General features: G+C 42.0%; 1 protein-coding gene across 1 annotated transcript in view; it reads left to right on the top strand.

Moving 5' to 3' along the window:
• The window catches only part of SLC7A11 (solute carrier family 7 member 11), a 70553-nt gene that overhangs the window by 18672 nt on the left and 37942 nt on the right, over positions 1–13939 (top strand). Inside the window, exons 5-6 of the mRNA XM_077814436.1 lie at positions 6565–6664; positions 12035–12079. Coding sequence (XP_077670562.1) covers positions 6565–6664; positions 12035–12079 — 145 coding nt within the window. The remainder of the gene's footprint in view (positions 1–6564; positions 6665–12034; positions 12080–13939) is intronic.

Raw genomic sequence — 13939 nt, 5'->3', positions numbered from 1 at the left:
TTCTGATAATGTGACCCGCCCATCCTAGCTGAGCTTTCATAATCATTACTTTGATGCTATTTGTTTCATCTCTCTCAAGGATGTTGATATTTGACACTTTGTCTTGCCAGCAGAACTACAGAATAGAACAAAGACAATGCATGTAAAAGCTTCCAAGTTGCTTGATGTGTCTGTAGTAAACTGTCCATGTTTCACATCCATATAAAAGGGTGCTATCACTGCAGAATTGTATATCAGTTCTGGCAACAGTTTGAAGATAGGCTGGTTGAGTACACTATGGGAAAGTTTTCCAAAAGACTGGCTTGCCTTTGTATTCTGTTTGATATTTCTTGACCCAGGGAGCGATCGTCTGAGATACTACTGCCAAGATATGTAAAGTTACTGCCATTCTTTAGTTTTGTACCAGTGATGCTGATGTTTGGCTTAGTGGTTGATGGGGCTGGTTGGAAGAGGACTTCATTTTTTTCCAGGCTGATGATGTGTCCAAACTGTTTAGTTGCTTCTGAGAACCTCTCAAGGATGAGCTGGAGGTCACTTTCACTGTGACTAAGTAGAGCACAAACATCTGCAAAAGAGAGCTTCACAAATGAGTTCCTCAAGGGCTTTTGTCTTTGCAGCAAGTTTTCAGAGATTGAAGAGTTCTCCATCAGTTATGTACCTTATGTATATGCCTTTTTGACAGCTATCATTTGCATAATTCAGAATGGCTACAAAGAAGAGACCACAAAGTACTGGTGCCAGTATGCAGCTGTGTTTCACCCTGTTAGATATGGGGAATGATTTAGAAAGGTCACCATCTGAGAGTTCTTGATCAGACATGTCTTCATGGAATTGACATATGGTGTTAATGAATTGGGCAGCCAAACTTTTCTAGAACTTTCCAGAGGCCATTTCTGTTCACACTGTCAAGCACTATTTTTAGATCTATGAAGACAACATACAGTTCCATGTTTTGTTGAATGCATTTTTCCTGAATCTATCTCACAACAAAAATCATGTCTATGGTGCACTGACCCAACCTAAATCCTCATTTGGTCTCTGATGGAAGCTTCTCTGACACTATTTCGACAAGCTGATGGAGCAAAATGAGAGCTGATGATATAATGCTATCAATTTTTTCCTTTGAGTTTTCCCTTAGTTTTTCTTGATGAAATGGATGTCTCAACTTTGTTATATTCAGTTGTGGTTTGATCTATTCCGTATTGTTTCAATGAGGGGCAATAATGTGTAAATTGAAAATGGTTCTGATCATACTGTGGTCAGTCCAACAGTTTGCTCCTCACATTGCTGTGGTGATCTTGATATCCCTGATGACTCTGCCATGTAATGACATAGTCAGTCAGGTGCTTGGATCTTGGATGCATCAACAAAGTTTCATATTTGTCAGCTTGCCTGAAGATTGTGTCCGTAATAACAAACTCATGTTCAATACACTTGCTGAGGAGACCACACCTGTTAATTTTTCTCTTTTCCAGCTCTGGCATTAAGGTCTACCAGACGTATGAGTTTGTCTTCACTGGATATAAATTTGGTTATGTCATCCAAATCAGAATAGAACTGTTCTTTTAATTATTCATGGCTGGAGCACAAGCACTGATAAGAGTCACAATATCATGAATTTCCAACAGAAAATTGTAGAGTAATTAGGTGGTTTTTTTTGCCCACAGGTAAGTATCTCGGTGATTTCAGGAGGCTATATTTAATGGCAAAACCAGCACCATCAATTGTCATCTTCTGCTGGTTTCCCTTTTCAAAAAAAGCTGTAGCCACCTTCTAGTTCATTATGGAGCCTTCATCTTCAAGTTTGGTTTTGCTGAGGGCAGCTATGTTGTTGCTATTTCTAGCAGGTTTTCTTGCAAGTAATGCTGTACGTCTTTCAAATCTTGATGGGCTATCTTTGTCCATTAGGGTCTTTATGTTCCATGTAACCACAGAGAGAGTTCTTGTTTTGTAGGAAAAACAAGAGAGATGTTACTGAACATCCTTGCTCCCCAGGATTCAAGGTTGAGCAACCAAAGTCCCAGGTCACCTGTGTAAAAGTTTGTGATTGTGACTCCAAGTGTTCAGCTACACCTGACACTTCACCTCTCACCCATCGTTGGAGACTTTTTTTCTTAATGATTTGTGAGGTTTTTTAGGTGAGAAGTCTGTTGCATATGGGCAATCACACTCTTTGGGCTGCTGAAGTTGGAGAACAGTGACACAAAAGGTCACGATGACTGGGAACTACATAAGATGCAGGGGATAGTCATTGACCTCTTTTGTGCTTTATCAGGGCTTATGTATTTCACAATACAATGATGCAGTGCCTTTTTAGAGGTTGGACCTAGAGGTTTCCTCCACTTGGTGCACCAAAGCAGATTTAACATGTTGAGGGTCATCAACACAGTAGTCATTCTATAAAGAACTTGATCCTGAATCCTGGGCAGCAAAAATGTTCAGCAATGCCCCAGGTGAATGAGAAGCTCTTTTACAGGACAGCAGTGCTCACCCTAGCAAGTGAAAGGGCTAGGAAAGGTGCTCTAATCATTGCCTGCCCAAATGTAATCTGAACAATTCATCACAACTGGTGGATCATTTGTAAAACAGTCATTCTATAAGAGCTCAACAACACTGTTCCCCCCCACCACAAACACACACGCTCACAGAGCAGTGGATTCAGATTTTCTCAGGGCCATAGATGGCTCACTTTTTTAAAATTCTCTTTAGCCAGTGACTGTCTCTTAAACAAAAGTTTCCCACTCTAGGTCTCTGTCTAATCACTAGACAGATTCCTGATCTCATGTGTTTTGTTTTCTTCTTCACAGCTGCTCCTCCTCCTTCCTCTCACTTTCACATTAAAAAATACTCTTTTTTTTAACTCATCTCTTAATATCCTTGTAGCGGACCAAATCCTGAGCTCCTCGCTCAGGGCTAGATCCAATTACCCTTACTTATGTTGAGTAGAACCATTGATTTCCCCATGTGACCCACCCCCATCATTGGCTTCCCATGGTGCTTTTGTCTTGTGTGTCAAACCAGCTATGCTAAACTGTGTCCCCCTGAATCACTCCTTCTGTCCACGCTATCCTCTCACAGCCCCACGACCCTCTCCTTCCCTATGCTGTTAGTTAGGCTATCCACAGAATAAGGTACTTCTCATTGTGAGTGAGGCTGGCAGAATCTTGCTTTCAATTTTTTTCAGTCATTACTCAGGCAAAACTCACATCAGCTTCAGTGATGTAATGGAATGCTAATTATTAAATTATTATACCATGTACTGTATTATACCATTCAGCCACTAGGTGGCGCTGTGTGAGAAAATACGTTATTTAAAGCTACCCTCAGCCATACCTGACAGAGTATTAAAGTATAAACACATCTAGTGTGTATAAGCAAGCGCTGTAGCCAGTCCATATCTGCGACAGGAACATGACAAGTGAGGAGTTTGAAATGAATAAAGACAGAGTGAAAACTGAGTAAGGAGTTCAGGATTTGTCCCTTTGATAATTAGGAAACTGAACAGAATACTGCGTAGGCTTACAACTTCCTAGAAAATGTAGCACATAACAATGCGCTAGAGCTACACTGAACCTGGTAACATTATAGCAGAGAATGAGAGTAATTCTCCTTGAGGGGAATTGCACAGATACACACACAAAGCTTGCTATTAGTTACAGCACACATTTGCAGTGCCAGTTTCCCCCAGCAGATTCGGTTACAATATTCCTGTCCCGATAGGATCGATGGATCTATAAGCAAACCTTTCTTTCTGTGTGCAAACTCTTCACCGCATCTTCCAAATGTGAATGTTTGTGAAGTGGGGAGTAGCAAAACCCTGCATTCCTGAGATATGAATGTACATGTGCCTACAGGGAAGAACTTGTTTTGTCAATTTCTCCCCTTCCCCATTATCTTTTTAAAATGAGCAGAAGTACATTCAAAACAATCTGTACAGGAAATTGAGTAGGGAAAATCTTTAGAACAATCTGTGGAAAAATATGAGCACACAGCCTATTACGATATGTCTGTAGTCACCTCCTGGGTACTATTTTCAATATGTTTACCCGCAAGTGTTTGGATAGATAGCTGTATAATTCTTGCTTAGTATAATGTGACTCATGGTTATGAATATTATGTGGTAGAAATCTACTGGATGCTAATAGCTTAACTGCTGGACAGATTTTAGCTATCAATTCAGTTTTCCAAAAAATGCTGTTTATAAGTGAAATGCTGGCAGTGTTCTTTGTGATTTAAATTTTAACATATAATTACAGAGAATAATTAGGAAAAATTAAGAGCCTAATTCTGTTCTCATTTGTGTTAGTGTAAATCAGGAATAGCTCCACTGAAGTGAGTGCAGTTACAGCACTGTGAGTGCACTCAGGATCAAGCCCAAGAAAGAAAATAGAATAAACACAGAAGATCAAATTCTGATGTTACATGACTGTGTGGACCTCCCATTGAAGCCTCTGAAAGCCTCCTGCAGCCAGTGGCAGAATTTGGCCTGAGCCAGACATTTCAAATCCAGAATTTGAACCTTCTCTTTCCCCCAAGTGTCAGCTCGGGGGAGGGGGAAGGGGGGAACTGCAACCAGATAGCAATTTATGCTGACTCCTGTGTACTTATCAACCCCAAATTACCCACATTCAAAATCTAATTGGCTACAGAAAATAAATAGGCCTAAATTATACAAATAACTAACAATTGGACATAAAAATTAATTACACATCAACTATACAACTAGGGCAACCACATAAACAATGTAGCCCACCCTAATTGGTTGGTCTGTTCTAAAACACAGCCGTTAGACCAGATAAAAAGGACGAAGGCACGGGACTCTGTGTGTGTGTGTGTTTTCGGTCATAAGGAAAACCTGACCCACACCCCCTGAACCGAAGGGACGTGCACTTCTCAACTGTCTGTACCCGGCCAGTGCAGAAAACGGCCGACTGAAGGGTAACATATTTTTGGACGAATGCAGGGTAAGTCTACGGAGTAATAGAAGTCTGGTCTCTCAAGCCAAATTGATCACAGTCGTATCAATTCTGTAGTATAAAATCAATAGTAGGTGGCTAATGCATAATAGCTTTGGATGCATTTGTGCTTGTCTTTTAAGTAACCCAAGCAGATGCCGTAGTGCTGTCGTTCATTAGCTCCTTATATGTATAGTTGTGTTGCCTTTAAAATATTTTGTCACCAGGAATATAAAACTGGTGTGTCATAAATATAAAGGGAAGGGTAAACACCTTTAAAATCCCTCCTGGCCAGAGGAAAAACCCTTTCACCTGTAAAGGGTTAAGAAGCTAGGACAACCTCACTGGCACCTGACCAAAATGACCAATGAGGAGACAAGATGCTTTCAAAAGCTGGGGGGAGGGAAAAACAAAGCCTCTCTCTCTGTCTGTGTGATGCTTTTGCCGGGGGACAGAACAGGAATGGAGTCTTAGATTAGTAAGTAATCTAGCTAGATATGCGTTAGATTCTGATTACTTTAAATGGCTGAGAAAAGAAGCTGTGCTGAATGGAATGTAGATTCCTGTTTTTGTGTCTTTTTGTAACTTAAGGTTTTGCCTAGAGGGATTCTCTATTTTTTGAATCTGATTACCCTGTAAGGTATTTACCATCCTGATTTTACAGAGGTGATTCTTTTTACTTCTATTAAAATTCTTCTTTTAAGAATCTGAATGCTTTTTCATAGTTCTTAAGATCCAAGGGTTTGGGTCTGTGTTCACCTATGCAAATTGGTGAGGATTTTTATCAAACCTTCCCCAGGAAGGGGGGTGTAAGATTTGGGAGGATTTTGGGGGGAAAGACATTTCCAAACAGGCTCTTTCCCAATTATATCCCTGTTAGATGCTGGGTGGTGGCAGCAATAAGTCCAAGGGCAAAAGGTAAAATAGTTTGTACCTTAGGGAAGTTTTAACCTAAGCTGGTAAAAGTAAGCTTAGGAGGTTTTCATGCAGGTCCCCATATCTGTACCCTAGCGTTCAGAGTGGGGAAGGAACCCTGATATGGTGAATAAGAGCTTTACTTATGCTTCTCTTCAGGGCTTTTATTATAACCTGCCAGGACCAGCATATGTAAAGTTACTGTTCAGGAACTCGCAAATTGTCCACAATATTACATGTACTTGCGCTTGTCTTAAATATAATCTGCCTTTTGTATTAATCCTTATTCAGTGCTGGTCTTTGGTTTTCCTTTTCTTGTTTTGCTTATGCTGTTGTTATAGTCAAAAATCATTCAAAGCCTTTCTTAAAGAATAATTAGTAGTTCTTACTTATTTTATACGGACACCACTTAACCTCATTACATCTGTGTTGGGTGGTGGGAAGTAGTAAACACCCCAGGGTAAAATAGGGCCCCAAGGCGTGCCTCCTTCCAGATAGTCCCATTGATGTCAACAGCAGAATCTGAAGTCAGTTGAACTATCTGGGTGAGTAACTTCTCCATGATGTGATTTTTTTTTTGAAGAGGGAAAGGGAGAGTAGATGGTCACAATGCAGTAGTCATGGGTAATTTTTTTTATTGTCTAGTGAATATTTCAGAGGTTATATTTAAGCATCATTTCTATTTCTATTGCAGGAGAAACACAGCACTTTAAAGATGCATTTGCAGGGAATGATGCCAGTGTTATGGGATTACCTCTTGCTTTTTATTCAGGAATGTATGCCTATTCAGGCTGGTAAGTAGTCCAAAGATGTCCACTTGTATTATAGATTGTATGCTGTAACAAAGCCATGTATCTAAGTGTAAAAAATGACTGACATGTCCTGTATCATGGAATCATAGAAGATTAGGGTTGGAAGAGACCTCAGGAGGTCATCTAGTCCAACCCCCTGCTCAAAGCAGGACCAACCCCAATTAAAACATCTCAGCCAGGGCTTTGTCAAGCAAGGCCTTAAAAATCTCTAAATATGGAGATACCACCACCTCCCTAGGTAACCCATTCCAGTGCTTCACCACCCTTCTGGTGAAATAGTTTTCCCTAATATCCAACCTTGACCTTCCCCATGGCAACTTGAAACCTTTGCTTCTTGTTCTGTCATCAGCCAACACTGAGAAAGAGCCTAGCTCCATCCTCTTTGGAACCGCCCTTCAGGTAGTTGAAGGCTGCTATCAAATCCCCATCGCTCTTCTCTTCTGCAGACTAAATTAGCCCAGTTCCCTCAGCCATTCTTCATAAGTAACGTGCCCCTGCCCCTAATAATTTTCATAGTCCTCCGCTGGACTCTCTCCAATTTGTCCACATCCTTTCTGAAATAGGGGGCCCAATACTGGACGCGATACTCTAGATGTGGCCTCACCAGTGCCGAATAGAGGGGAATAATCACTTCCCTTGGTCTGCTGGCAATGCTCCTACGAATGCAGCCCAATATGCCATTAGCCTTCTTGGCAACAAGGGCACACTGTCCACTCATATCCAACTTCTCATCCACTGTAATCCCCAGGCCCTTTTCTGCAGAACTGCCGCTTACCCAGTCAGTCCCCAGCTTGTAGCAGTGCATGGGATTCTTCCATGCTAAGTGCAGGACTCTGCACTTGTCCTTGTTGAACCTCATCAGATTATTTTTGGCCCAATCCTTCAATTTGTCTAGGTCACTCTGGACCCTATTCCTACCCTCCAGTGTATCTACCTCTTCCCCCTAGCTTAGTGTCATCCGCAAACTTGCTGAGCGTGCAATCCATCCCAACATCCAGATCATTAATGAAGATGTTGAACAAAACCGGTCCCAGGGCCGACTCCTGGGGCACTCCACTGGATACTGGCTGCGAACTAGACCTGGAGCCATTGATCACTACCCGTTGACCCCGACGATCTAGCCAGCTTTCTATCCACCTTATAATCCATTCATCCAATCCATACATCTTTATCTTGCTGGCAAGAATACTGTGGGAGACCGTATCAAAAGCTTTACTAAAGTCACATCCACCACTTTCCCCATCCCACAGAGCTAGTTAACTCATCATAGAAGGCAGTCAGGTTGGTCAGGCATGACTTGTCCTTGGTGAATCCATGTTGACTGTTCCTGATCACCTTCCTCTCCTCCAAGTGCTTCAAAATGGATTCCTTGAGGACCTGCTCCATGATTTTTCCGGGGACTGAGGTGAGGCTTACCAGTTTGTAGTTCCCTGGATTCTCCTTCTTCCCTTTTTTAAAGATGGCCACTATATTTGCCTTTTTACAATCGTCTGGGACCTCCCTCGATCGCCATTTCAAAGATAAAGGCCAATGGCTCTGCAATCACATCAGCCAACTCCCTCAGCACTCTAGGATGCATTGCATCTGGTCCCATGGACTTGTGCATGTCCAGCTTTTCTAAATAGTCCTTAACCTGTTCTTTCACCACTGAGGCTGCTCAGCTCCTCCCCACACTGTGCTGCCCAGTGCAGCAATCTGGGAGCTGACCTTGTCTGTGAAGACTGAGGCAAATAAAAGCATTGAGTACTTCAGCTTTTTCTGCATCATCTTTCAGTAGGTTGCCTCCCCCATTTAGTAAGGGTCCCACAGTTTCCTTGATTTTCTTCTTGTTGGTAACATACCCGTGGAAACCTTTCTTGTTACCCTTCACATCCCTTGCTAGCTGCAACTCCAGTTGTGCTTTGTCCTTTCTGATTACACCCCTGCATGCTTGAGCAACATTTTTATACTCCTCCCTAGTCATCTGTCCAAGTTTCCACTTCTCGTAAGTTTCCTTTTTGTGTTTAAGCTCACTGAAGATTCCTCTGTTAAGCCAAATTGGTCGCCTGCCATATTTGCTATTCTTTCTGCACATTAGGATGGTTTGTACCTGTGCTCTCAATAAGGCTTCTTTAAAATACAGCCAGCTCTCCTGGACTCCTTTCCTCCTCACATTAGCCTCTCAGGGGATCATGCCCATCAGTTCCCTGACGGAGTCAAAGTCTGCTTTTCTGAAGTCCAGGGTCCTGGACTCTCTGCTGCTCTCCTTTCTTCCTTTTGTTGGGATCCTGAATTCAACCACCTCATGTATATCTTAGTTTGAATTACGTGATGTATTAAGAGACAGATTCTGCTGGTTTTACTTATGTTCAGTAGTTACTCTGTGGGTAGCCCCATCAAGGAAAGAGAGTATTTTTGCAGAGTAAGGTGAGTAAGCATGGACGAATCTGGCTCAAAATAATTATTGATTTACATTTTTGGCCTCAGGATAGAGCTGAAGTGAACAAGGAGGACTATACTTTAATTCTCATAATCCATTTTAATTAAAAGCAAAGCAGGAAAAAACATTCCCTTTGTTAAATATATGGGTAATTGCATGCACAAATACCGTTTTATATGGGCAGTTAAACAATTTGCAAGAGGAATTGTGTTTCCTGTGGACCTCGGTCTCTACTTTTAAGAAAATGTAGCCCAAAAGACAAGTAAAAACTGAGTGCTTACAAGGGTATATTAATAACTTTAGCTAGGTCACAAAGTAGTGATATAAGACCACTTTGCACTTGTTGACTAGCACCTTACATCATTTTAGTGGGAGTAAAGTACTAGTCGGTGTGAACTATGGTATCAGAATCTGGCTCAAAGTATCTTACTCAGAACTTTCCTCCAAGTTCTCTCTCTCTCCGTGTCACTAATGACACTATTGTAGGCTGGAAACAGGTTGGTGTTTTTAGCTTCTTCCTTATAATTTATTTATGCTCTATAGGTGTTCCACATTGTGCAGTGTCTATATACTGTGCAGCTGGAGTTTAAAAAGTACTGCAATGCACAGACAGGGTTTATTTTGAGAGCTGTTTGGAAGCCTTTTTTCCCCCTTTACACACTGCTCACAGGCACTAAACCACTTTGCCTTATACAGAGGATGAGGCTTGAATGATAAGGGTTTGGTTTTTTTTTGGAGGTGGGAGAGGTGGCAATGGGTAAGGTCAGATATTTGAATTCTCTGCCAGCCTGTATCTCCCCTTTTGTAGAAGGGCATTACAAACATGCCCAGTGAATTACTGAACAAAACACATTCAGTTGTGTGGGGGACACCCTAGAGAATCCACAGGTTCAGAAAATAGAGCTGGCATTTTGAAAGCTGAAAGAAATCTTCCTGATTATATGAAATCTCTCTTCCCTCCCCCCCCCCCTTTCTTTCTTTCTCTCATTTACCTGTGAAATGGACTCTGGCTTAAAATACTCCCCTTAATGATAATTTTTGTTTTATTGCTACTTTTGAAAACCCTTTGTTTGGACATTACTCACCCCTTGAGGCTGTAAAATAGGTTTTAAAAATATTATCTTTATACCTCTTAGACCTAGGTACTTCCCTTTCCCAACCAAAACACTGAGCTCCTCAAAACGTACATTTAAAATAAAAGTAATCACTTTTTGCCTTGCCTTTCCCAGCTACTGACTTTTAATCCTAGGTCCTTATTTGCCATTTACAAAATTAGTAAACAGAATCAGATCTAACTTTTGCCAGTGCTTCTTCCAAGCTACCTCTCTCTCTTTGTCACTAGCTCAAACTGATAGCTTTAGAGCAGAACAGACCAGAGCACTAAGAGGTATGTCACACACTAGCCTTGCTGGGTTAGTCACATGTGGCTAATTTAATCCAATAAAATAACTGTGAAGAAGCAGGGCAAAATTTGATGTTGTGACCATAGGTGCTGACTCCGTAGGTGCTCCATGGCTGGAACACCATGGGGAAAAATTGGTGTGTGCTCTGCACCCACCAGCAGCTCCCTGCCCCACCCAAGCTCACCTCCGCCTCCCCCCATGAGCATGACTTCCCCGCTTCTCCTCCCAGTGCTTGCCGCCGCGAAATAGCTGTTTCACGACGTAACAAGCTGTGGGAGGGAGGGGAGGAGGAGCGGAGAGAAGGTGGGGGAGAGGCGGGGGCAGGACGGGGATTTGGGGAAGGAGTCCAATGGGGCAGGGAGGGGTGAAGTTGGGGCGGGGACTCTGGGGAAGGGGTTGGAATGGGGGTGGGGCAGGAGTGGAGTTGGGGCTGGGGGCGGGGAGGCACGAGCACCCACCGGCACCAGGAAAAGTTGGCGCCTATGGTTGTGACCCAGGTTACTGGCTGAATTTAATACGCGCCCTAAGAGGCAGTAGTAAAATGAAGAGCAGGGATGTTTTATTGGCTATGTCTGGAATTTTATCCTGCATAGTGCAGGAGCAGAGTATTGTGTATATCAGTGGTGGGTGAGAAGCAGAACAAAGAATGTAGGGAAACACGATCTTGCATTACTGAGAGAGCTGCTGCATGGCCACCAAATTATTTCTGTCTAGTAGCTGGAATGAGAGTTAAGAGATGATCATGTAGCTAACTGCTTTACTAGGTATAAACCAACATCCTTACGTTACTCCCCCCTCCCTTTTTTTACTCTGTGCATTTGCAAGTTAGGGAACAATTACTCAAGAAGTTTGAGACTTACTAGTGCTCAGTGTGTAGGACTATGGCCTCTGCATAGCCTTATGTATGCAGATACACAGCTTTGTCTAGCTCTTACACTGGAGTGCAAAGGCCTCATTGATCATGCAGTGGTCAGTGTCATAGCTTGCAGGATTAATGACCTTGGTTACTGGCTATATACGTGACATTAGCCAATACTGGAAAGTTGTAGTTAAAGTCTGAGATGGATTCTTTTGAAATTGCTTCTATTCTGGTTGCTCCAAAGGCCTGGTCAAGGTCACTGATATAACATTTATAAGACATTCTCTCAAATGCAAGCTTAAGGCTAGGGCCTAAGACTGAGATTTATGTGGCTTAAGGGGGATTTTTGGCCACACTTTTTTCAGTATGTGAGCTTGGGAAAAAACCCTAAGTGCAATGTCAGTCCACATTGGCATTGTGTAGGATTTTGTCTGGTGTCGTATTCTCCTTGATAACTAGCAAGCCAACTTTTCCTCCAAAATGGAAGGAAGGCAGAAGGATAAATAGGTGTGATTTCCTTCCTCGGTATAATTGCAAAGGTAGGTCTCTAAAGAAAATGTGATAATGGGCAGGTCTGTTTAATGAATTAAGAATATCTACATGACTGTTGGAAAATTAATCTAGGATGAAAATGCACTAAAGTTTTGTAAAATTTTTCTCTCATTTTCTAGGTTTTACCTCAATTTTGTTACTGAAGAAGTGGAAAATCCTGAGAAGTAGGTACCTTATTTCCCCCCCTTTCCTTTTAAAAATGATCATAACGTTAAAATGCTGTAGAAAAAGCAATGATCCCTGGAAACTGCATGCTGGTCAAGTTGTTTTTTCCAGCGGATCTGGTATCTATTTGAATTGCTGTTGCTTGAAGATTTGCTCTTTCTGGCCCTTGGTGACCTCATTGTGCATTCTGCTTTCATATGCAGAGAAAGCAGAAGAGTAAGTAGATCTCCAGAGTTCTGAATCTCACCTTCAGGATACGAATAACTACCAATGGTTTCATTCAGTGGAAGTTATTTGTGTCCTTCTAGGAAGAATCAGGCCCAAGAATGTTTCTGAATGTTATATTATGTGACAATTTTTCTGTTGTTTAAATAGTGATCTAAACAGCTAATTCTACAGTTCAGCAAAAGAATAACTTGATTTAGTCACACAGGGTATATCTACAGAGCAAGTAGCAACCCACTCCCGTGAGTCTCAAAGCTCATGTCTACAGATTTGGACTTGTGGGACTCATGTTATGACGCTACAAATAGCTGTGTAGACATTTGGGCTAGGGTTGAAGCTCGGGCTCTGAAGACTAGGGAGGGAGGTGGACTTCAGTCTCCAGCTTGAACTGCAATTTCTACACAGCTGTTTTTAGCACTGTAGTCTGAGCCCCACAAGCCTGAGTTTGTAGACCCAGGATCTGACACTTATAGGGTTATCTCTGTAAATGTTATCCACGGAGTAACACAACAAGCAACGTGAGCGTGTGTCAGTCTTTCACAACCAATATGAGCTTGTCGCTCTGGTCACCTGTAAAAAAACTGTATGGATTTCCTTTTGACTCTTATTGGTTGTCTGCCCCTAATAATTACAAATGAATATGCTCCTTAAAGAAAAAATGGCTAGATTCTGAAAATAAGTCATTTGGCTTCTGAGCTGTGAAAACCTGGGAAAAGCTATGTAAAGATGGTAAAATGGACACTTGTGGGCTGTATGCTGTCATAAATATAAAGGGAAGGGTAAGCACCTTTCTGTATACAGTGCTATAAAATCCCTCCTGGTCAGAGGCAAAACCCTTTCACCTGTAAAGGGTTAAGAAGCTAAGGTAACCTCACTGGCACCTGACCCAAAATAACCAATGAGAGGACAAGATGCTTTCAAATCTGGAGGGGGGGGGGACAAAGGGTTTTGTCTGTCTGTGTGATGCTTTTGCCAGGAACAGATCAGGAATGCAAGCCTTACAACTCCTGGAAAGTTAGTAAGTAATCTAGCTAGAAAATGCATTAGATTTTCTTTTGTTTAATGACTTGTAAAATAAGCTGTGCTGGAGGGAATGTATATTCCTGTTTTTGTGTCTTTTTGTAACTTACGGTTTTGCCTAGAGGGATTCTCTGTGTTTTGAATCTGATTACCCTGTAAAGTATTTATCATCCTGATTTTACAGAGGCGATTCTTTTACCTTTTCTTTAATTAAAATTCATCTTTTAAGAACCTGACTGATTTTTCATTGTTCTTAAGATCCAAGGGTTTGGGTCTGTGTTCACCTGTACCCATTGGTGAGGATTATTATCAAGTCTTCCCCAGGAAAGGGGGTGTAGGGCTTGGGGGGGGGGGGATATTTTGGGGGAAGACGTCTCCAAATGGTTTCTTTCCCTGTTCTTTGTTTAAAAACGCTTGGTGGTGGCAGCATACGGTTCAAGGACAAGGCAAAGTTTGTACCTTGGGGAAGTTTTTAACCTACGCTGGTAAGAATAAGCTTAGGGGGTCTTTCATGCAGGTCCCCACACCTGTACCCTAGAGTTCAGAGTGGGGGAGGAACCTTGACATATGCGCATGTGTGCGTGTATGTGTGTATACACATACAACACACACAC

Source organism: Eretmochelys imbricata, chromosome 4 (genome assembly GCF_965152235.1).
Source record: "Eretmochelys imbricata isolate rEreImb1 chromosome 4, rEreImb1.hap1, whole genome shotgun sequence".
NCBI lineage: Eukaryota > Metazoa > Chordata > Testudines > Cheloniidae > Eretmochelys > Eretmochelys imbricata.
The sequence above is the reverse complement of the archived record's forward strand: the minus strand, read 5'-3'. Positions and strand labels throughout refer to the sequence as shown.